Consider the following 22,004-nt stretch of genomic DNA (forward strand, 5'->3'; position numbering starts at 1 on the left):
ATTGCACTTATAGTTTTTGAAGTTTTTAATAAATAAAAAAATTTTTTTTTTATTTTTTTGTAATAATTCTTTAATAAAAAAAATCAAATAAATTTTTAAATGTCGGCTAACTTTATTTTCATATTAAAAATCTAAAAAATTGTATGAAAATGAAGTTAGCCGATATTTCAAAATTTTTAGAAATTTTTTATGGAAAAAATTTCAATTAAACAATCTAAAAAAATTTCATATATGTAAATCTAAATAACTTGAAAAACTACAAGTGAAATTTTTTATAAGTATCTTTTTAGTTGTAATTTAATTAATAAAAAAAAATAAAAAATTTTTAGACGTCTGCTAATTATTTACAAATAAATAATTTAAAAAAATTCATTTTCTAATTTTTCATCAATATTTAATAATTTTATATCTTATAAAATAAAATTTTATTTATTAAAAAAATTTAGTAAATAATTTAAATTTTATAAATTATTAAATTAATTTTCATTACTTTCATATTCATTAAATTAAATATTAATTATGACAACGCACTAAATATCAAATGACAATTAAAACACTTCAATAATAATAATGAGTTGTCAAAATCAAAAAAGATTCGCGACCTAACGTACGAATTTGACAACTCAAGTTCCAAGTAAATTTACTATCTCACAAACTTTAAATAATTATATAATTATTATTTATTATTTATTATTTTATATATTCGCGATAATAAACTATTATATGACACTGAAGTTAACAGACATTAGAAATGTTTTAAAAATTTTATAGCAATAAAATTAGTATAAAAAAAAATTTAATTAAAAAATTACACATGTTAAAATTAATAAAAATTACAAGTGAAAATTTTTAGAATTTTTTTATTGTAATTGATTAGTTAAAAAAATTTTTAAAATTGACAGCTGACGGCTAACTTCAGTATTATACTATTATTACTATCTATAATTATTAAATAATAAAATCTCTAATTACTTTCATTAAATTAAAACAAATTATTAAAAAACTAAGAGCCTAATTCTTCCCGACTTATCACGCCAACCGTCACCCGGCTTATTGCGTAGTTTCGCAGTGTCATCAAGATGGCGCCAGTAATTCCAAGGCGGTAAATTTTAAACAAGCTGCGCATGCGCAGCTTATTTGATTTTTAGTTTCTATCTCAGCCACTTGGCGTCTCTCGTGATACGTTTATTTACGTTTTGCCTTTCACTACATTCACCAGCACTGTAGCAGTCACATTTAACTCAGTTTTTCAGTCAGTAGAGTGTTTGTGATTTAATTTATTAATTAGTTATATATTATTTATTGTTCTACGGCAATATGTCGACAAAAATGGACCCAGCGTTGCTGCAGCAACGCGAACTGTTTAAAAAACGCGCAATTGCTACTCCAACGTAAGTAAAATTCTTTTTAACCTTCAATTTATAATTTTTTTGTATTTATAATAATTAATCAATTTATTTATTTATAAAAAAAAAATTATTTTTTATAGGGTAGAAAAAAAGAAACGTGAAAAAGAAACAGAGCGCGATGATGCAGTGCTAAAAAAGCCAAAAGTTTCCTCCTCGTCGAGTGCTTCCAAGATTGACACCACTAGTTATAAAACTACTGCTGGAAGTTCTCAGTATAAATTTTCAGTATTAGCCAAGATTGTTAAGCATTTAAAAACTAAGTACCAGGAAAACGATGATTACCCGCTCTCGCTTGATGAAATTTTAGATGAAACGAATCAGCTTGACGTTGGATCTAAAGTATGTTTTTTTATTATATTAAAGTTAGCTGTTACTTCAGAATTTTTTTATTTTATTTAACAAACAAATTTGTTCCAAAAAATTGCATTTTTAGTTTATTGAAATTTCTACATGTCAATTTTTTTACTTAATTAATTTATTTGAAAAAATTCTTAAAATTATCAAATATCTGCTAAATTAATTTTAATTGTTGTTCTTTGTTATTATTTATCAGTAATTTTTAAATTTATTTAATATTTATGGTAAACAAAAAAATTATACTGGTCAGCAGACTTTTGAAAATTAAAAAAATTTTTTTTTTAGTAAACATTAATGCTAAAAAAATATTTTTAAAAGTTGCGTCAATAATTTTTTATGTTAAATATTTAAAAATTTTTGAAAGTCTGCTAAATATTGTATGATAAAGGGAAGTTTTTTTTTTTAATAAATTATTTTAAATAGTTATATTTAAGAATTAAAAAATTTTTAAATATTTTTTAATGCACTTATAAATACTATATTTAATTTACAATATCTAGATTTGTGCTTACATGATTTTTATTAACATATTAATAGTAATATTTTAAAAAATAGGTAAAACAATGGTTACAAACAGAAGCATTGGCTCAAAATCCAAAAATCGAAATGTTGCAAGATGGTCGATTTATTTTCAAGCCAACGTACAAAATAAAAGACAGGAAATCATTGTTGAAACTTCTCAAACAACAAGATTTAAAAGGACTAGGTGGTATTTTATTGGATGACATTCAAGAGAGCTTACCTCAATGTGAAAAATATTTCAAGGTAATTATTAATTATTTTTTTATATTTATAATAATAAATATTATAATATTTAATTATTATTAATTCACTCTTATCAATAGACAATTATTAATACTAAAATTATCAGACATTAAAAAATACAAAACTTATGAAAAATTTTTTTTGTTACAAAAATTCTCAGGTGGTTAAGGTAAAAGACCCAGTTATTGACACTGGCCTAGTTATAGACACTTGTAATTTTACTTCAATTTAAAAAAACAAATAAACTCTAATAAATTATAATGTAATTTTTGAATTATAAATTTTAAGAAAATTGGTTTTTTGAGAACATTATTTTTTTAATTAGAATAAAATTGCAATTGTAAAACAACTACGCCAGTGTCAATAACTGGTATCAGGCGTCTTAATCCTCCGACAAAATATCCCCGACCAAAAATCTCCGACAAAATATTACACAAAATCCATAATAAAAGGGCACATTACGGTAACAAGCTTATTTGTTGGTCTACTATCGAATAAACACATACAAAAACCATGATAAAAGGGCACAGTACGGTAAAGTCGTGCTACGAATATTTGTTAAAATGCCATTAAAAAGTGATAAAATAAAATTGATGATTTCTTTCAAATTTATTGTTTTGTTAAAAAATTGTTTTATTAAAAAATTTAATTATTTAAGATATTTTGTCCGGGGATATTTTGCCGGAGGATCAAGAATCATAGAACCCAATAACTGGGTCTTTTACTTGATTTTAAAATTTATAATATCGACGGTCTAATTAGCAATTGGTCTAACTCCTTATTTTGTAAAGAGTAATTTTTTAACATTTCGATGTAGCAATAATCCAATTATAAATTATTTGAATGATCCAAACCAAAATATTATACACTGATAGAAGGATTTCTTAGCATTTAAGAAAATTTCTTTGTATTTAAGAAATATTTCTTAGTATTTATAATATTTCTTAGTATTTAAAAAATATTTCTTAGTATTTAAGAAATATTTCTTAGTATTTATAATATTTCTTAGTATTTAAGAAATATTTTTTAAATACTAAGAAATGATTTCTTAAATAAAAAGAAATCTTTTTAAATACTAAGAAATCCTTCTATCAGTTTACCTCTAATAAATATTAAATGGTTTTTTGAAGTGATTATAAATTTTTAATAAATTATTTTTTCGTACAAATAGAAGACTTTTTAAAATGGAGTTAGACAATTTGCTAATTAGAATCTCGATATTAAAAATTTTATTTTTTATTTTATTTTACAGAATTTACAAAATGAAATAATAGTTGTTCAAAGACCATTGGACAAAAAAAAAGTAATATTTTACCACGACAAAATGGATAATATACAAATAGACGAAGATTTTCAAAAACTATGGCGCTCTGTCCCAGTTGATGCAATAGATGATCAGAAAATAGACGAGCACCTGGAAAAACAAGGAATCGCGAAGCTGAGTGATCACGGACTGAAGAAAGCACCTCCTATTAAACGAAAGAAAGCAGCGAATAAACGGAAACATCTTAAAAAGCCACGCGACAACGAACACATGGCAGATCTTTTGGAGACGTATGGAGACGATAAGTAGTTATTTATTTCATTAAGATATAATCATCATTACTCATAAGTACAAAATAAATAATAATAATAATTATGTTAGTATCTATTTTATTAATTAATAACTTTCGGTAAAATTGTGGATTGAACAATTAACAAATTTGAGGTGAAATAATAATAAAAAAAAAAAAAATATTAGTACATATAAAAAAATACTCGTCTGTACATTTAAGGTAGTTTAGTAATTATAAATATGAGTAGTTAATTAATCTTTAGGTAAAGCAGAATCACTTTTTCCTCGTGAGTAAGCTTTAGTAGCTTTACTTCCGAGCATACGATCCAATAGCGACTGTTTATTCCGTCTTCTCGCAGCTAAAACTTCTCTGCATAATTCATGAAATGATTCAGCGATCTGGGCTACCTATAAGTTCAATAAAAATAGAGAAAAAGGTAGAAATTAATAGTAGGAGCCAAGTAATTTAGTTATTATATGTTTAAATAGGTTATTAAAGTTACCTGTTCGGCAGCAGTAACTTCACTAAACCAACACTCAAAGTCTTTGGCCAAAATTTCACCCTCTTCAGTGCTGACCTGACGTAAGTGAACCATGTCTGCTTTGTTTCCAACCAAAGCTAAAGGCATCGCTGCTTCTGGGTCGGCCACCGCAAGTGCTTGTTTCGCTTTTCTTACAAAGTTGAAGGAACCTCGATCGGTTATTGAATAAACTAATAGAAGACCATCCGCCCATTGCAATGTTTCCATTGTTGGCATTTCTTCTTCACTCTTTATTTGAATTTTAATTATTATTATTATTTATTTATTTATTTATATTATTACTTTATTACTTTTAATAGACTAAAAAATTAAGATATGAATTTTGGACTAAAAGTAATTTTTAGTCAACTATAACAAGTTTTAAATGCAAAATATTTTTAAAAATTAATATAAAATTTAAGTTTTGAAATATTAATTAGATTTTTGAAAATAATTTGAATTTTTTAAATATTAATATTTATTTAATATATTGAACTAAGCAACAAGGGTTTGATTAATTTTTTAAATAAAAAATATTTCTTTACTTTTATTCAATTAAAAAAAAAATAAAAATTCACTCTGGATTTTTTTTTTAAATTAATATTATAATCAAAATCTTTCTTTTTAAGTTTACAATAATTTAATAAAATTCTTTATTAAAAAATAATAAAACTAACAACTTTGCAGTCACTATGTGACTGCCGTGACTTGTGAACTATAAATAAATAAATTTTGATCTATTAAATAATGACTTTTGATAAATTGCACTATAATTTCTTAAATATTGACGTTTTCAAAGATATAAACTCATCCCGGTGTTACACTCATCAAGAGCTTTCATTTGAGTACCCACATGTATTTTGATATATTTTTCATATATACATTTATATAAATATATGATATATGTGAAAAATTGATGTGGGTACTCAAATGAAAGGTCTCGATGAGTGTAATATCAGGGTGAGCTTATATTTTTAAAAATGTCGATAGTTCACAAGATATTAGTTAAATTGCACTCTATTTTCTTAACTATTGACATTTTTAAAGATATAAGCTCATCCCGATGTTACACTCTTCAAGAGCTTTCATTTGAGTACCCACATACATTTTTGATATATTTTCCATATATACATATATATAATATGTATAAATATATAAAAAATTGATGTAGGTACTTAAATAAAAGGTCTCGATGAGTGTAACATCGGGATGAGCTTATATCTTTAAAAATGTCAATAGTTCTCAAGATACAAGGTCATTTCTTAATTATTGACATTTTTGACGATATAAGCTCATTCTGATGTTACAATCATCAAGAGCTTTCATTTGAGTACCCACATGCATTTTTGATATATTTTTCATATATACATATATATAAATATATAAAATATATAAAAAAATTCATGTGGGTACTCAAATGAAAGGTCTCGATGAGTGTATCATCGGGATGAGCTTATATCTTTATAAATGTCAATAGTTCTCAAGATACAAGGTGATTTCTTAATTATTGACATTTTTGACGATATAAGGTCATCCCGATGTTACACTAATCAAGAGCTTTCATTTGAGTACCCACATGCATTTTTGATATATTTTTCATATATACATATATATAAATATATAAAATATATGAAAAATTGATGTGGGTACTCAAATGAAAGGTCTTGATGAGTGTAACATCATGATGAGCTTATATCTTTAAAAATGTCAATATTTCACAAGATACAAGGTAATTTCTTAATTATGTATCTAGAAACATAGCAGTTGCGAATGCATTCTAAATAATGACTCTAAATTTCCTTAAAAAAACCGATTTTATTGTATGACTATCCTGGAGACAATATTTTTCTTATTATAGATTATATAACAAAAAAAAATATAAATTACCTTTGGACATGAGTCTAATATTTCAAAAAGTATCGGCTCACCATCAACAAGTACCTCGTGTTTATACCGATTTTCTGCAAATGAAATTTTATTCAATTAAATCAAGTAATTTATTAGAGCGGTCGACAATCCAGTAAAATACATTGTATAAATTTAGACCAGACGTCCAAGACTCTGAAGCATGCAGAGTAAAAGAAAGGAGGAGGACAATAAACATAAAGTATAATTCGCTCTGACAATATGAATCAGAGATAGAGATAAATAATATAATTTAATAATATAAAATAAAATAAATAAACAATATATTATTAGTATTACCTTGTTGATGGTCATACTCGCCGATATAACGCCTCGTCAAGAATCTCACAGTCAAGGCTAAAACATTGTAAAGTAAACTTTAAAATTAAACAAATAAAGTTAAATGTATAATATTATTTACAAAATACGGCAACCCGCGTCGCATTATTGTATAATTATAACTATCCGTTGTATTCAGAGGTTTATTTTACGTAAACTTATTTTTCATACGTCCGTTTTGTCAGTTTAACTTTATAAACACAAATTTTCCGCGTATGTATATATATAAATCACAAATTCCATGAATACTATTATTTTCATTTAAAACCGGATGTTATACAATAATTATTGCTATTTTAAAATACTAGGCTCGACTAATATCGGATTAGAAATTCGACTCCAAGTGTCAAAAAATACCGAATAGAAGGAAGTTAGAATAAGATTGAAATAAAAAATATAAATAATTAAAAAGAGGGTAATAAAAAGATAAAAGACAGAGGGGAGAAGAGAAAAAATGTAAAAGAGCAGGCAAATGCCACCCGTTCTACTCTCTGACTCTGCTTGCATCCTCTGAATATTTAGCAAGCTCCTTCTTCCTAAAGGAAGTTATTTCCCATTATTTATTCCTCCCTTTTTTTACTTTTTTACTCATTCATAAAATCATCTATATGTATATAGAGAGATACTATATAAATATAGATCCGTCTTTTCGAATCTTTTTTCAGTTAATAAATAATTACTAGCCTGGTATAAAATTTTTCTTTATTTTATTTATCAGAAAAAAAAAACAAAATAAATGAATAAATTTAATAAATAATAGGTAATTATTTACAAGTGGGGTCAATCCCATTTTGGGCCATAACTAGTACGTCAAATTGAAATTATAAATAATGGAGATAGAGTTCCGGGAGTTAGGACTTTTTATTGGAAATTTCCTCCTCTTTAACGAGCTTTTTTCAAAATTGCTTAAATATTAATATTTTTCGAGTTATTAACAAAAAACGAAATATCATTTTTTTTTCATCTTATTTTGTTAATAACAATTGCAATTTTTTACCTGCACCAAAATCTTTCAAAAACATTTTTTTAGAGATGATTCCGAATCGAATGAGCCATCGCTCATATTTTTAGGACCTTTATCTCTATTTTTCACGTTTTTGAACTTGTTGACTAGACTATAGGTGAAAAATAATTTTTTTTGCCCTCTGGGCGGAAAGTGGCAACTTTGGTCTCACTGCGCTAAACAAAGTTGCCGCTTTCCTCCTTCCTCGGACAAATAGTATATTACACACCTAGGGAAGTAAAGTAAGAAATGTCTCAGATCACATGTAATTGTTGTCCGAGGCGAAGCCGAGGTCAACAAACATGTGATCTGAGGCTTTCTTATTTACTTCCCGTGGAGTGCATACTATTTTTTTGTCCGACGAAGGCGGAAAGCGGCAACTTTGTTTAGCGCAGCGGGACGAAAGTTGCCACTTTCCGCCCGGAGGGCAAAAAAAAATATTATACAGCCCTTGGGAAGTAAAAAAGAAAACCTCAGATCACATGTAATTGTTGACCTCGGCTTCGCCTCGGCCAACAATTACATGTGATCTGAGGCTTTTCTTATTTTCCTTCCCAAGGGGTGTAATATACTATTCCAAATTTTTCTTTTTATTCTGCTTGTTTTTACGGAGCATTAATGATAAATAATGTCGTGAAAAAAAAATAAAAATTTCAATATTCTTGCTTTGAAAAGTTGGAAAAAATTAAAGTAGTATTGCTGTTTATTTTAATAACTTAATTTTTCTCACCTCCGGGCGGAAAGCGTCAACTTTCGTCCCGCTGTGCTGAACGAAAATGCCGCTTTCCGCCTATCTCGAGGAGAAAAATAGTATACATACCACGGGCAGTAAATAAGAAAGCCTCAGATCACATGTTTATTGACCTCGGCTTCGCCTCGGACAACAATTACATGTGATTTGAGACATTTCTTATTTTACTGCCCTAGATGTGTAATATATTATTTATTTTAGGAGTAAAAATTATTGTTAGAATTTTTTTAAAACAATTTTGTAGTTTTTTTCTTATAGGTAGTTCATAAAAAATATAATAATTTAAAAAGAGAAAAAGAAAATTTTTAAATGTCAATTTTTTAATAAAAAAATTTTCAAATTTGCTTTTTTGCAACTGCTTGTTTTTACGGCGGATTTATAATAAAAAATGTCGTGAAAGGAAAAAATAAAGACTTTGATAGCTTTTTTACCTTCAAAAGTTGGAAAAAATTTTGGCTCTCATGTTTTTGGATAAAATTTCTATTATTTTTTTTTTGAAAAGTACATAAAATACAAATAATTAAAAAAAAAAAATGAATATCACAATTTTCTAAAAATTTAGAAATTTTTTTTTAAATTGTTCATTTTTAATGTATTTTTCAAAAAAAAAAATATATCAATAAAATCAAATAGAAATTTCGTTCAAAAAAATAAAAATTAAAATGGTTGACTTCACTTTTAAATATTTACCAAATAATATTGCTATAATGGGATCAATTAATGTAAAAAGTGAAAGAACATAAAGTCAATAAACTATTCAGAATTTCTCTAAAAAATTGACTAAAAAAAATTTATAAAAAAGCACAAATTCAGGTCAAGACTTTTCTGATGAATTGATGATACAAAATTTAATTATAAAAATATCCCTTTAAAAAAAAAAAAAAAATTTTCCTTAATCCTTAAAGTTTTGATATTTTTAATTACATTAAAATAAATGATAATAAATTATACAAGTTTTCTCTAAAAAAATTGACCGATAAAAAAATTTATCAAAAATAAAAAGGCAGAAATTCAGGTCAAAACCTTTCTAATGATACCAAATTAAATTATAAAAATCCCTTTTTAAATAAAAATATCCCAAGAAAATTTTCCTTAATCTCTTGGTTATATAAACTATAATTATTCGTATTATCTTCAATATTAAATAATTAGTAATTTATTACTAGCCTGGTATAAAATTTTCTTTATTTTATTAATCAGAACATAAAATAAATAAATAAATTTCATCTTGATGATTTTTTGATATTTTTAAAGACTTATTAAAATAAATTGCAATAAATCATACAAAATTTAATTATAAAAATCCCATTTTAAATAAAAATATCCCAAGAAAATTTTCCTTAATCTCTTGGTTATATAAATTATTATTATTAGTATAATCTTCAATATTAAATATTATATTTATCCAGACGTAGTATATATACCTAAGAATAAATAATATGTACGAAAATGAGTGAAAAATAACGGTCGAGCGATGATAAGTAGCCCGGGGGGTAAAACGATGACGGTGTTCCGTTTGTGATTCTAGTCGCGGTTAATATTTGAATATTCATCGAGAATACCCCTATCTCTATCCTGGAATATAATGACTCTTTTTGTTGCCTCTTTTTAACTTGACAAAGTACTTGATGAGATGATAATCTTTATAATGAGCTCCAATTTTTCTTTTTTGAATTATATTTTTTTTTAATTTCAACTCGATGGATTTATTTGTTTGAATTAATCTAGGGTCTGAGAGTACTTGTGGTGGTTTTCCATCGGAATAAATATTGTATTAATTGAAAAGTATAAGTGTAACCCAGTGACCTGGTTCAAGTGGTACACCACACTATTTTTATCGTCAATCTTACTACCCACTACTACTATAGATATATATATGCATACTGTTTACCACTATTACCACACGTATATCGTCATCATCGTCATAATACGTCCGCAAAACCTTGCTCAACTACTTTGCTTACGTTTACTGATCTCATAATTACTCTCTTTATATCAAATATATGTCTTATAACTAACTTGTATCTTATATCTCTTTTGTATATAGTGTTATTATTGATATAACTATTTTTTTATTAGTTGAACAAATTGTTACAATTATTTTATGTTCATTACGGTCATATGTCAATTTTCAATTTAAATATTCAGGCATTGGTAATTTTTTGTTCCAATAATTTGACCTTATTATTATTATTATTATTATTATTATTATTATTATTATTATTATTATTATTATTATTATTATTATTATTATTATTATTATTATTGTTATTATTATTACTAATATTTTTTTAAGTAAAAAAATGTCAATGTCTTAATAATAATAATAATAATAATAATAATAATAATAATAATAATAATAATAACTAGCAACCTTGCAGTCACTACGTGACTGCCGTGACTTGTAAACTATAAATTAATAAAATTTTGTTTTATTAAATAATGACTTTTGTTAAATTGCACTGCACTTTCTTAAATATTGACGTTTTTAAAGATATAAGCTCATCCTGATGTTACACTCATCAAGAGCTTTCATTTGAGTACCCACATGCATTTTTATATATTATATATATATATATATATATATATATATATATATATATATATATATATATATATATATATATATATATATAAATATATATAAATGTATGAAAAATTGATGTGGGTACTCAAATGAAAGGTCTTGATAAGCGTAACATTGGGATGAGCTTATATCTTAAAAAATGTCAATATTTCACAAGATACAAGGTGATTTCTTAATTATTGACATTTTTAAAGATATAAGCTCATTCCGATGTTACACTCATCAAGAGCTTTCATTTGAATACCCATATGTATTTTTGATATATTTTTCATATATACATATATATATATATATATGAAAAATTGATGTGGGTACTTAAATGAAAGGTCTTGATGAGTGTTACATCGGGATGAGCTTATATCTTAAAAAATGTTAATAGTTCAGAAGATAAAAGGTAATTTCTTAATTATGTATCTAAAGATAGAGCATTTTCGAATGCAGCCTAAATACTTATCATCATAAAAACCCGTTTTATCATACAAATACATTGGTCACAAAATTTTGCTTACTCTCTTAATAATATCGATAATAATAATAATAATAATAATAATAATAATAATAATAATAATAATAATAATGAAATTTCAAACATCAAATTTATTATTATTATTATTATTATTATTACTTTTCATTTAAATGAAAAAATTTTTAATAAATAAAAAAAACAAAATAATAATAATAATAATATAAAGTAAATTTAATTTTAGATTTAAAATTACGATGAAAAGATATTGAATTATGATTTTAAAACGCACTTGAGATTAAAGTCTATATTTGAGGTAAAACATAAATAGCAAGAGTCTGTAAGTTGTTGCACAGCTGCTGCTTTACTGAATAAAACTCCTCTCAAATTTATTTATCCACTTGTTGTTTTATAAATCTAATATTTAATTGATTTAAAAAAAAAATAACAGTAATTAAAAAAAAATCCATAATTTTAATTAACTTGTCATTATTATTGTCATTGTTTGTAATGAATTAAATTACAGAGTAAAAACATTGTTACGGTAAATGCTGAGTTGGTCCGTTGGTCTCGGTAGAGAGCTCATTTACCTAGTAACGCCAAAAACTCGGACTAATTTTAATATAATGCAGAGACCTTATCTGCGTATGTAATTATTTAATTATTTATGCGGTATAATGTTCAAGAAAATACGCATTTGTACATTTGTAAATATGAACCTAGTGAGAATTATGTTCTCTTTAAAAAAAAAAAAGTGAAATTAATGTTTCTAAAAAAAATAGATATTTATTTTTTTATTCATTAGAGGAAACCCGTTGTTTTCTTTTCTAGTTAGTTAATTTATTTTTATCCCAATGGAATTTTTTTAAACAAACAACACTGTTACACTTTTTTTTAAAAATAAATAACAAAGCTAAACACAAGATTATTTGTAGAGAAGTTGAGTAAATGATATTTTATTTAATGGGACATGTACTTTAATTAAAACTAACTTTTTTGGATCATCGCATTAATTATAATAATTAGGTGAAAGATATTTTAATACCGCACAGAGAAAAAAGAATTGATGTTATTCCTATGTAGAATGCTAAACATCACTATGTTACATAGTAATGGAAATTTTTGTGAGAACTTTGCGTAAATTCGCTGATAAAAATCTTAGAAATTGTGATAGAAATGTGAACAACCACTCATTTGTTGCGGAATTAAATTCTGAACATAATGATGTTTTTTTATTTTTTTGATAAAAATTTCAATTTGTATTAAAAAACAAAAAAACATAAACAAAATAAAAAATCTGCGTTTTTTGTAAATAACTCAATAATTATAGGTGATATTAAAAATCGGAAAAAAGATTCTTAAATAGGAGGAAATTTCTGAACAAAAGTTTTGACTCCCGGAACTCTAGTTTTAAAAACAATAATTTTTATTTAATGTTGAAAATGGGGTTTGCTAAAATACGACGGCTGTTGTGCGGAACTTTATTTTCAACATTAAATAAAAATTATTGTTTTTAAAGCTCGAGTTCCGGGAGTCGAAACTTTTGTTCAGAAATTTCCTCCTATTTAAGAATCTTTTTTCCGATTTTTAATATCACCTATAATTATTGAGTTATTTACGAAAAACGGAAATTTTTTATTTTGTTTATGTTTGTTGTTAATAACAAATTGAAATTTTTATCAAAAAAATAAAAAAACAACATCATTATGTTCAGAATTTAATTCCGCAACGAATGAGTGGTTGTTTATATTTTTATCACAATTATCACACTGATAGAAGGATTTATTTGTATTAAAAAATATTTACTAATAGTTAACAAATAAAATCATTTATTAGACACCACTTTTTGGTATTAAACAAATATTTCTTAGTATTTAAAATGATTCGTTTGTATTTAATAAATCTGATATTCATTTATTAAATATTAATAAATCTTTTTAAATACTAAGAAATATTTGTTAGGGACTAAAAAGTGGTCTCTAATAAATGATTTGTTAAATATTGACAAATATTTTTAACTATAAACAAATTCTTCTATTATGTTTATTTAGGTTTTTTAATAAAAATTGTTTACCTAAGAAAATAAAACAATAACTAAAACATGTAAAAATTATATAAATTTATAGTAACAAGCAATATTTGATACAATTAAGCAAAACTCGCGAGGAATTGTAAACGTATTATTATACATTTAATTACAATAGCATTTACAATCATGCAATTGCAAGAACTGATGTACAAATTTAAATTTGTCAATAAATATCTTTTATAAAAAATAATCCTTCTATTAATGCATTAAGATTTTTATCAGCGAATTTACACAAGGTTCTCACAAAAATTTCCGTTACTATGTAACATAGTAATTTATTTATTTATTAATCATAGAGATAATTATTCTTTTAACCACAAATCCAAATGATTACAAAAATTATTGAAAATACATAAATTGAAAGAAATTAAAATAATAATAATAATAATAATAATAATAATAATAATAATAATAATAATAATAATAATAATAATAATAATAATAATAATAATGTATATTTAATATATGAAGATCGGTGTTTTTTAAATTTATTTAAATCAAAGATGGTTAATATTATAAGCCAGACTACCCGATCCAAATTGTTGGATAATGACTAATTTTTCATTATTATTTCTTCACTATAATATTTTATCGGTATGAAGTCTCAATACCATCAGAGAAAATTTAGGTGAAAATAACAATTAAAATTTGCTTTGACAATTATGATTAGAGAAAGATGTAATTTTTTTACTCAGTGTAACTTTTTTTAGTGACTGAAAAAATAATTCAGATAGCCCAGACCAGGACTCGAACCTGGATCTTTTGGTTACGCACCAAATGCTCTACCAGTTAAGCTATCCGAAAGCCTAACCAAAAGATCCAGGTTCGAGTCCTGGTCTGGGCTATCTGAATTATTTTTTCAGTCACTGAAAAAAGTTACACTGATTTAAAAAAATTACATCTTTCTGTAATCATAATTGTCAAAGCAAATTTTAATTGTTATTTTCACCTAAATTTTCTCCGATGGTATTGAGACTTCATACCGATAAAATATTATGGTGAAGAAATAATATTGAAAAATTAGTCATTATCCAACAATTTGGATCGGGTAGTCTGGCTTATAATATTAACCATCTTTGATTTAATAAATAATAATAATAATAATAATAATAATAATAATAAGTAATGGTTACCATTCTACATAGGAATAAAATCTTTTCTTTTCTCACCATATGATATTTATTTTTTATTTTAAATTTTATTATTTAAAAATTATAAAATATAATTACCACTTTTGCCAACACCTGGAGCACCAATAACAGCAACTTTAACTTCACAAAGTGAACTTTTTTTTCTGCGTATTCCTCTTATTGCATTACTCGTCATTTTACTGGCATTTGTATCTAAAAAATAATAAAATAAACAAGTTTATTTGTAGTGAGAAATGACAAATGACAAATAAAATAAAATATCAGGATAGGATTATGTAAAATGAATGGTAATCTATTTCTAGTCGCACTTTGTTAAAGATTAAAACCAACTGGTGTTAAGTGTTGGAGTAGTAATGTGAACGAGCTGTCTCAAAAAACAATCATACAATCTATTTTAATCTTGTTTAATATAAATTCAATTTTTTATAATTTTTTTATTTTATTATTATTTTTATTAATTCTGTTAGTAAACTACTCTGTTGTCACGACAAATTAGCAATAACCCGCGATTACGATGTTCTCCTAAGCACGCGCTGTTTAATTTATTAAATCTTTTGCCAAAGATTTTAATTCAACTGTCGGATGTACTAGCTGGCAAATATCGTAATTTATAATATAAATTATTATTGCACCAAAATAAACAGAAATAAGTAATATATGTGCTGTCTATGTACGTATGGATGGGTAGATGTGAAAAGAGGAAGATACCAACCAATAGGATTATTTGGGATGTGTATGCAAAGTTTAAGTACAAGTTCAGTGATGCACCCAGGGACGTTACCGAAAATCAGCCAACGGCTTACTATATAATATCAAATTTATATTAGAGTCTTATCTCTATTTTTTATAGACCAATAAAAACTCAAAATCATTATTTGTGAATACTCCAACCAGGTGTCTGTCAAGTAAATTATTTAGTTTTATTGCAAGTAAAATTTTAATTTTATTATTAAATATTTTGAATTCTTGACAAATTTATATAATATTTTTTATTAAGAATTCAATAATAATAATAATAATACAAAAAATCTTTATTAAAATAATAATTATTATTATTATTATTGAATGAAAATTTGTTCAAAAAATTTTGAAGCTATTGTTTGTCTTCTTGATTTTAAATTAATAATAATAACTAGCAACCTTGCAATCACTATGTAACTTATAAACTGTAAATGAATAAAATTTTGCTTTATTAAATAATTACTTTTGTTAAATTGCACTGTACTTTCTTAAATATTGACAATTTTCAAGATATAAGCTCATCCTAATGTTACACTCATCAAGAGCTTTCATTTGAGTACCCACATGCATTTTTGATATATTTTTCATATATATATATAATATATATTTTAAAGATATAAGCTCATCCCGATGTTACACTCATCAAGAGCTTTCATTTGAGTACCCACATACATTTTTGATATATTTTTCATATATACATATATATATGATATATATAAATATATAAAATATATGAAAAATTGATGTGAGTACTTAAATGAAAGGTCTCGATGAGTGTAACATCGGGATGAGCTTATATCTTTAAAAATGTCAATAGTTTTCAAGACACACTGTAAAAAATCCGGAGTGAATTTCACTCCCATTTCACTCCCATCACTCGGAGTTCCGGAGTGAAGTAATTAATCACTCTGCGTAGGGAGTGAATCCGGAGTTTTTATTTGCGGAGTTATTTCAGAGTGATTTCGAATTTCACTCCGAAAAACATCTGCGTTCAGAGTTTTTAAAATAAATAAAATAAGGATGAATTTTCGTTCTACAAAAAAAATCTCAAAATTAATCTTTATCTATATATATATACTTATATATATATCTTCTGTGCGTGTATTTGTCACTGAACTCCTCCTAAACGGCTGGACCGATTTTAATGAAATTTTTTGTGTGTCTTCCGGTGGATTCCAGAATGGTTTAAATTCACAATTCAGTCCACGAGAAAATGTTTATTTAATAGATTTTTTATTTATAAATTGTTGTTGATCTTGACTACCCACATACACTTTTCATATATTTTATAAATATCATATATATAAGATATACGAAAAAATTCATGTGGGTACTCAAATGAAAGTTCTCGATGAGTATAAAATCATAATGGACTTATATTTATGAAAATGTTAATAATTAACGAATGATAATGTATTTTGTTAACTAATGATGTCTTTAACGATATAAGCTCATCACGATGTTACACTCATCAAGAGCTTTCATTTGAGTACCCACAGGCATTTTTGATATATGTTTCATATATACATATATATAATATATATAAATATATAAAATATATGAAAAATTGATGTGGGTACTCAAATGAAAGGTCTTGATGAGTGTAACATCGGGATGAGCTTATATCTTTAAAAATATCATTAGTTGACAAGATACAATGTCATTTCTTAATTATTGAAGTTTTGAAAGATATAAGCTCATCCAGATGTTACACTCATCGAGTTCTTTCATTTGAGTACCCACATAACATTTTTTATATATTTTATATATATGTTATTTGTGAAAAATATAAATATACAAAATATATCAAAAATGCATGTGGGTACTCAAATGAAAGCTCTTGATGAGTATAAAATCAGAATAGGCTTATATTTACGAAAATGTTAATTATTGAAGAATGCCCATTGCATATTGTTAACTAATGATGTTTTTAACTATACAAGCTCATTCCTACAATTTTCTAAATTTAAGACGTGTGTACATGACAACGTCTGTCGGCTCCGTTAGTATATATATATATATATATATATATATATATATATATATATATATATCTACATATTTTTTTGACAATTTTTAATTATAATTAATTTATAGAAAAAAATAAATAAAAACATTATAATAATAATTAAAATGAAATATTATTAAAAATAATAAATTAAATTTTTAATAATTAAATATAAAAAGGGTTTATAAAAATATTTTCTTTACAAAAATTTATTTATTTCTAAATTCATTTATTTTGGGAGTGAATGCGGAGTGAATTTTATTATTAATAAAAATTAACTCCTTCTCGGAGTAAATATCACTCCCGCTGGGAGTGAATCAATTAAAAATCATTCACTCTTCATTCACTCCGCAAATTTTTTACAGTGTACAAGGTAATTTTTTAATAATTGGCATTTTTAACGATATAAGCTCATCCCGATGTTACACTCATCAAGAGCTTTCATTCGAGTACCCACATGGATTTTGATATATTTTTCATATATTCATATATATATATATATATAAATATATAAAATATATGAAAAATTGATGTGGGTACTTAAATGAAAGGTCTTGATGAGCGTAACATCGGAATGAGCTTATATCTTTAAAAATGTCAATAATTCTCAAGATACTGGGTCATTTCTTAATAGTGCATTTAGAAATAGAGCATTTTCAAATGCAGCCTAAATAATGACACTAAATTTCAGTAAAAAAAACCGATTTTATTATATGACTAATCTGGACACAAAATTTTTCTTATTCTTTTAATAATATAGATAATAATAATAATAATAATAATAAAAATAATAATAATAATAATAATAATAATAATAATATAGATAATAATAATAATAATAATAATAAAAATAAAAAAAAAATTAAATTTTTACTAATCAAACATTTTCTTAAATTTATCATAAAAATTATAATACTTTTTACCAATAAATATTTTGATTGAATTTAATTTAGATGTTACTCCACTCACCACTCAAAACTAACCCACCAATCATAATTACTCACAAATAAATATTTATAAATGATATTAATTATAATGATAAGTAATAACAGAATAGACTACAACTATCTGTACAATGAGTGAAAAGTTTTACCGAGTACTGAATGCACGTGCAAATAGTTTATTCTACACGGAGCAATGAAACATAATTATAAACTTCCGGTGAGATATTTAATTTTTAAAACAGGTCACGTGCTTGCACACTTTACACCAAACGTTTAATAACAATAATAATAATTAGTGACACAATATAACAATTATTTAAGCGACTTTATAAAAATAAATTAGCAAGCGAGATCCGTTCTGCATCCGGCGGGTTTGTTAGTTCGCGCCCGACTGTCTTAAGACATTCACTATTTATCTTTTTCTCTTCATCTTACACTTCTTCCTCTTAAAATTACCTTCATTCTCATTCGTAAACTCGGCCTTTTTTCACTCGAAATAGCTGCCAAAAAAAAAAGTCTCTGACATCTATCATCAATAATTACATTTTTATTTTATTTTAGGGACACATAATTTAATCCAAGTACATAAAGTTTAGATTTTTATTAGTACAAATGCTCAAAAAAATAATTAAACTCCAATCAATGGGAACCACTTGGACAGCCGCCAAAAAGCCAACGATAGGCGCGAGCCACGATCGGAGTAACACGATCTAAGAAATCAATGCAAATTTTTAAAAAATATTTAAATAATTTAACAATTATTAATTGAATCATCAAGTATAATTTTTTTTAAATTATAAAATATAATTACAAGAAACTTGAACCGCAAAAATTGATCCGCGTAAAAAAAAATCTATAATATATAACATTAATTATAAAATATAAAAAAAAAATACAGTAATAATTTTTATAAAATACTTGAATAAAAATAAATTAATTATCATCTTTTTGTATTTTGAACCACTAAGTTTAAATCCTTAATTTTTTATTTTTATATTCAAATTTTTAATGTTTGAGAAATTTAAGGTTAAAAAAATTTGTGTTGAAAATTTTTATTTTAAACATTTACCACTTTTTTATGTTGATTTAATAGAATAAATATTAAATTTACCCATAAAAGTGTTAAATATTTAACACTAAGTTTTTTGACGCAATGACGTAAAATTTTTTACTGTGTAGACTGGTCAGCAAACGCGACCTATCGATTTTGATCAAATGAGGAATTTACCGCAATGCTTTTAAAGCGTACAGTGTTGCCAGTTCATACACGTTTGACAGGCAGAGCCTAGAGACTAGAGGTGTTTTCGGCAACGCCGCGGACAAAAAACTACTTACGACTCTGGTTAAGCGATGAGGAAAACCCCGTGAATTTTTTTAAGAAATTTTTTTTCAGCAATGTATTAATATATTCTAAAATGTTCAAGGAACAAAGTCAAATTTTTTTGAATAATTTCAGTAAATATTAAAGATGTAATAAAAAGAATATTACTGAGCGCGACTCACGCTCATACCTTGACCTGTCTAGAGTTTTTCTTAATATTAAAAATTTTTGAAATTTTATATCTTCATTATTCATACGTGTACTTTATTATAATTTTTTTTGTATAAGGTAAAAGACCCAGTTATTGACACTGGCTTAGTTATTGACACTTGCAATTTTATTTTAATTAAAAAAAATAAATCAACTCTGATAAATTAATAAACATAATTTTTGAATTATAAATTTTAAAATAATTGGTTTTTTGAAAACATTTTATTTTTTTAATTAGAATGTCAATAACAGTATCAATAACTGGGTCTCTTATCTTACTTTTACCATTTGGCTATACTACCTTGGCATTGAAATTAAATAATAAATAAATAAAAAATATTATCATTTTTTTGCGGATCAATTTTTGGCTTCAAAAATTCACTTTACTTTTTAAAATATTAAAATGTAAACTTGCCATTAATTATCGGCGGGGGTAAAAAATCATCGGAGTCATCCGAGTAGATATCTTCGTAATCCACGGGAGATATTTCTTCTCGAGTGCTACGCCGACTGCGTCTCGCGGATTCCCTTCTTGCCGATGGAGGTTTCCTTCCTGACCAAGAGCCGTCATTACCTCCGTTAACTTTATTGCCATCGACTACCAAAGTCTCAAACTCCATTCTTTTATGACCGACATTAATATTATCTTCATTAATTAAATCGTCAATTAATTTTAAAGCCTCAAACTCCTTCTGCTGTCTCTCCTTCTTGCTCCCGTCAGTCAGCGAAATAATTTTCCTCCGAATTTTCCGCAACTTATCTTTAACCTCCTGGTCATCTTCTTGTTCTTCGTCAAAATCTTCTTCAGCCCGGTAAATATCAAATTTCTCTTTGTTTTTCCGTTTTTTTGATTTTCGTGAATTTTTTACGTCTTCACTTATGCCCGGAAAATATTGGTCCTCATTAGAAGGCATTCCTTCATTTTCCAGGTACAAGATATCATTTTTTTTACTCATCATTGATTTGTTTCCCTTAAAATCGCCGACGAATTCTCTAAAACAAAAAATAACGCAATTTTTACCTAATTTTGTCACTTATTATATAATTTTTTAATTAATAACGAAATTAAAATTGAAAATAAGTACCCAGAAAATTGATGGAAGCCTCTGGTAGGATAGAGTCTTACTTCCGACCACTCTCTGTTTATTTCTGCACCCTTATAATGATTTTTCGTAGATTTACCTTCCTTTTTCCGTTTTTCTTTCCGAGTTTTCAAAGCCTCGCGTTTCAGGTTGTAAGATTTGCTCGAATAATCTGGTTCTAGGGAATTTAATATTGTTTTGAGCCCGAGCGCTATGCCGTCAATTAAAATCAGACATCCTTTTCGAAAATCTGAAAATTTTTGTCGATTAAATATTCTGTCAAAATAATTAATCAGAAAAACACTTACATGAACGAGATATGGGAATGAAGTAAAACAGAATTCCCAAAAACGTAACGCTCGGCGCTATTATTTTTAGAAGATTCCATTCTTGAAGATTTTCATCCATAAATTTTGATATTTTTTTTTTATATTTAGGTTACTGAACTTGACACTTGGAATTTAATTTTAAGCATTAAATTTGTGAAAAACAAATGAAAATAAAGGATTTATATATATATATATATATATATATATATATATATATATATATATATATATATATATATATATATATATATATATATATATATATATTAATGGCCTAAAAAAAAGCTTACTTTGTTTATAGAGTCTTATAAAACAATAAAATAATTTGTAAATTTTTGAGAGCTTTCTCGAAAATTAGCTTAAAAAAATTTTCAGGATTCACTAAAGAATTTAAAATATTTCAAAACTCGTAAAAAATTGAAATTTTTTGTTTAGTTTTTTTCATTGCATTTTCTAGGTTTAAAATTTTGTAAT

The 22,004-nt window shown here is 25.2% G+C and overlaps 3 protein-coding genes across 7 annotated transcripts; 1 reads left to right on the forward strand and 2 right to left on the reverse strand.

Annotated features, from left to right (window-relative positions):
* The first annotated feature begins 1,180 nt into the window (after window positions 1-1,180).
* Window positions 1,181-4,170, forward strand: LOC123266816 (transcription initiation factor IIE subunit beta). Its single transcript, XM_044731252.1, has 4 exons — window positions 1,181-1,391; window positions 1,490-1,748; window positions 2,322-2,531; window positions 3,784-4,170. The coding sequence occupies exons 1-4, from the start codon at window positions 1,318-1,320 to the stop codon at window positions 4,102-4,104; spliced, it is 864 nt and encodes a 287-aa protein (XP_044587187.1). The 5' UTR covers window positions 1,181-1,317; the 3' UTR covers window positions 4,105-4,170.
* Window positions 4,168-18,991, reverse strand: LOC123266817 (ras-related and estrogen-regulated growth inhibitor). 5 transcript variants are annotated; one of them, XM_044731257.1, is made up of 7 exons: window positions 18,568-18,731; window positions 15,608-15,793; window positions 14,974-15,087; window positions 6,813-6,869; window positions 6,495-6,568; window positions 4,590-4,856; window positions 4,168-4,494 (listed from the first exon to the last, which is right to left on the reverse strand). In XM_044731257.1, exons 3-7 carry the CDS (start codon window positions 15,068-15,070, stop codon window positions 4,339-4,341), a joined length of 651 nt encoding a protein of 216 aa, XP_044587192.1. In that variant the 5' UTR covers window positions 15,071-15,087; window positions 15,608-15,793; window positions 18,568-18,731; the 3' UTR covers window positions 4,168-4,338. The 5 variants fall into 5 exon arrangements, with proteins under 5 accessions (XP_044587192.1, XP_044587188.1, XP_044587191.1 ...); XM_044731253.1 differs by lacking the exon at window positions 15,608-15,793 and having other exon boundaries at window positions 18,614-18,991; XM_044731256.1 differs by lacking the exons at window positions 15,608-15,793; window positions 18,568-18,731 and adding an exon at window positions 18,738-18,990.
* A 1,526-nt stretch (window positions 18,992-20,517) lies between these two features.
* LOC123268074 (uncharacterized protein DDB_G0283697-like) lies at window positions 20,518-21,649 on the reverse strand. Its single transcript, XM_044732956.1, has 3 exons — window positions 21,510-21,649; window positions 21,205-21,451; window positions 20,518-21,112 (listed from the first exon to the last, which is right to left on the reverse strand). The coding sequence occupies exons 1-3, from the start codon at window positions 21,607-21,609 to the stop codon at window positions 20,518-20,520; spliced, it is 942 nt and encodes a 313-aa protein (XP_044588891.1). The 5' UTR covers window positions 21,610-21,649.
* Window positions 21,650-22,004: the final 355 nt, after the last annotated feature.

Source organism: Cotesia glomerata, linkage group LG6, assembly GCF_020080835.1.
Source record: "Cotesia glomerata isolate CgM1 linkage group LG6, MPM_Cglom_v2.3, whole genome shotgun sequence".
NCBI classification, from domain to species: Eukaryota; Metazoa; Arthropoda; class Insecta; order Hymenoptera; family Braconidae; genus Cotesia; species Cotesia glomerata.

Coding starts and splice junctions, on each gene's coding strand:
- LOC123266816 (XM_044731252.1), top strand. CDS start 1,318: ATGTCGACAAAAATGGACCCAGCGTTGCTGCAGCAACGCGAACTGTTT. Junction 1,392..1,489: donor CGCGCAATTGCTACTCCAAC/GTAAGTAAAATT, acceptor TATTTTTTATAG/GGTAGAAAAAAAGAAACGTG. Junction 1,749..2,321: donor AGCTTGACGTTGGATCTAAA/GTATGTTTTTTT, acceptor TTTAAAAAATAG/GTAAAACAATGGTTACAAAC.
- LOC123266817 (XM_044731253.1), bottom strand. CDS start 18,638: ATGATTGGTGGGTTAGTTTTGAGTG. Junction 6,870..14,973: donor TCCAGGTGTTGGCAAAAGTG/GTAATTATATTT, acceptor ACAATGTTTTAG/CCTTGACTGTGAGATTCTTG. Junction 6,569..6,812: donor CGAGTATGACCATCAACAAG/GTAATACTAATA, acceptor TTTCATTTGCAG/AAAATCGGTATAAACACGAG.
- LOC123268074 (XM_044732956.1), bottom strand. CDS start 21,609: ATGGATGAAAATCTTCAAGAATGGAATCTTCTAAAAATAATAGCGCCG. Junction 21,452..21,509: donor CATTCCCATATCTCGTTCAT/GTAAGTGTTTTT, acceptor AAAAATTTTCAG/ATTTTCGAAAAGGATGTCTG. Junction 21,113..21,204: donor GGCTTCCATCAATTTTCTGG/GTACTTATTTTC, acceptor TTTTTGTTTTAG/AGAATTCGTCGGCGATTTTA.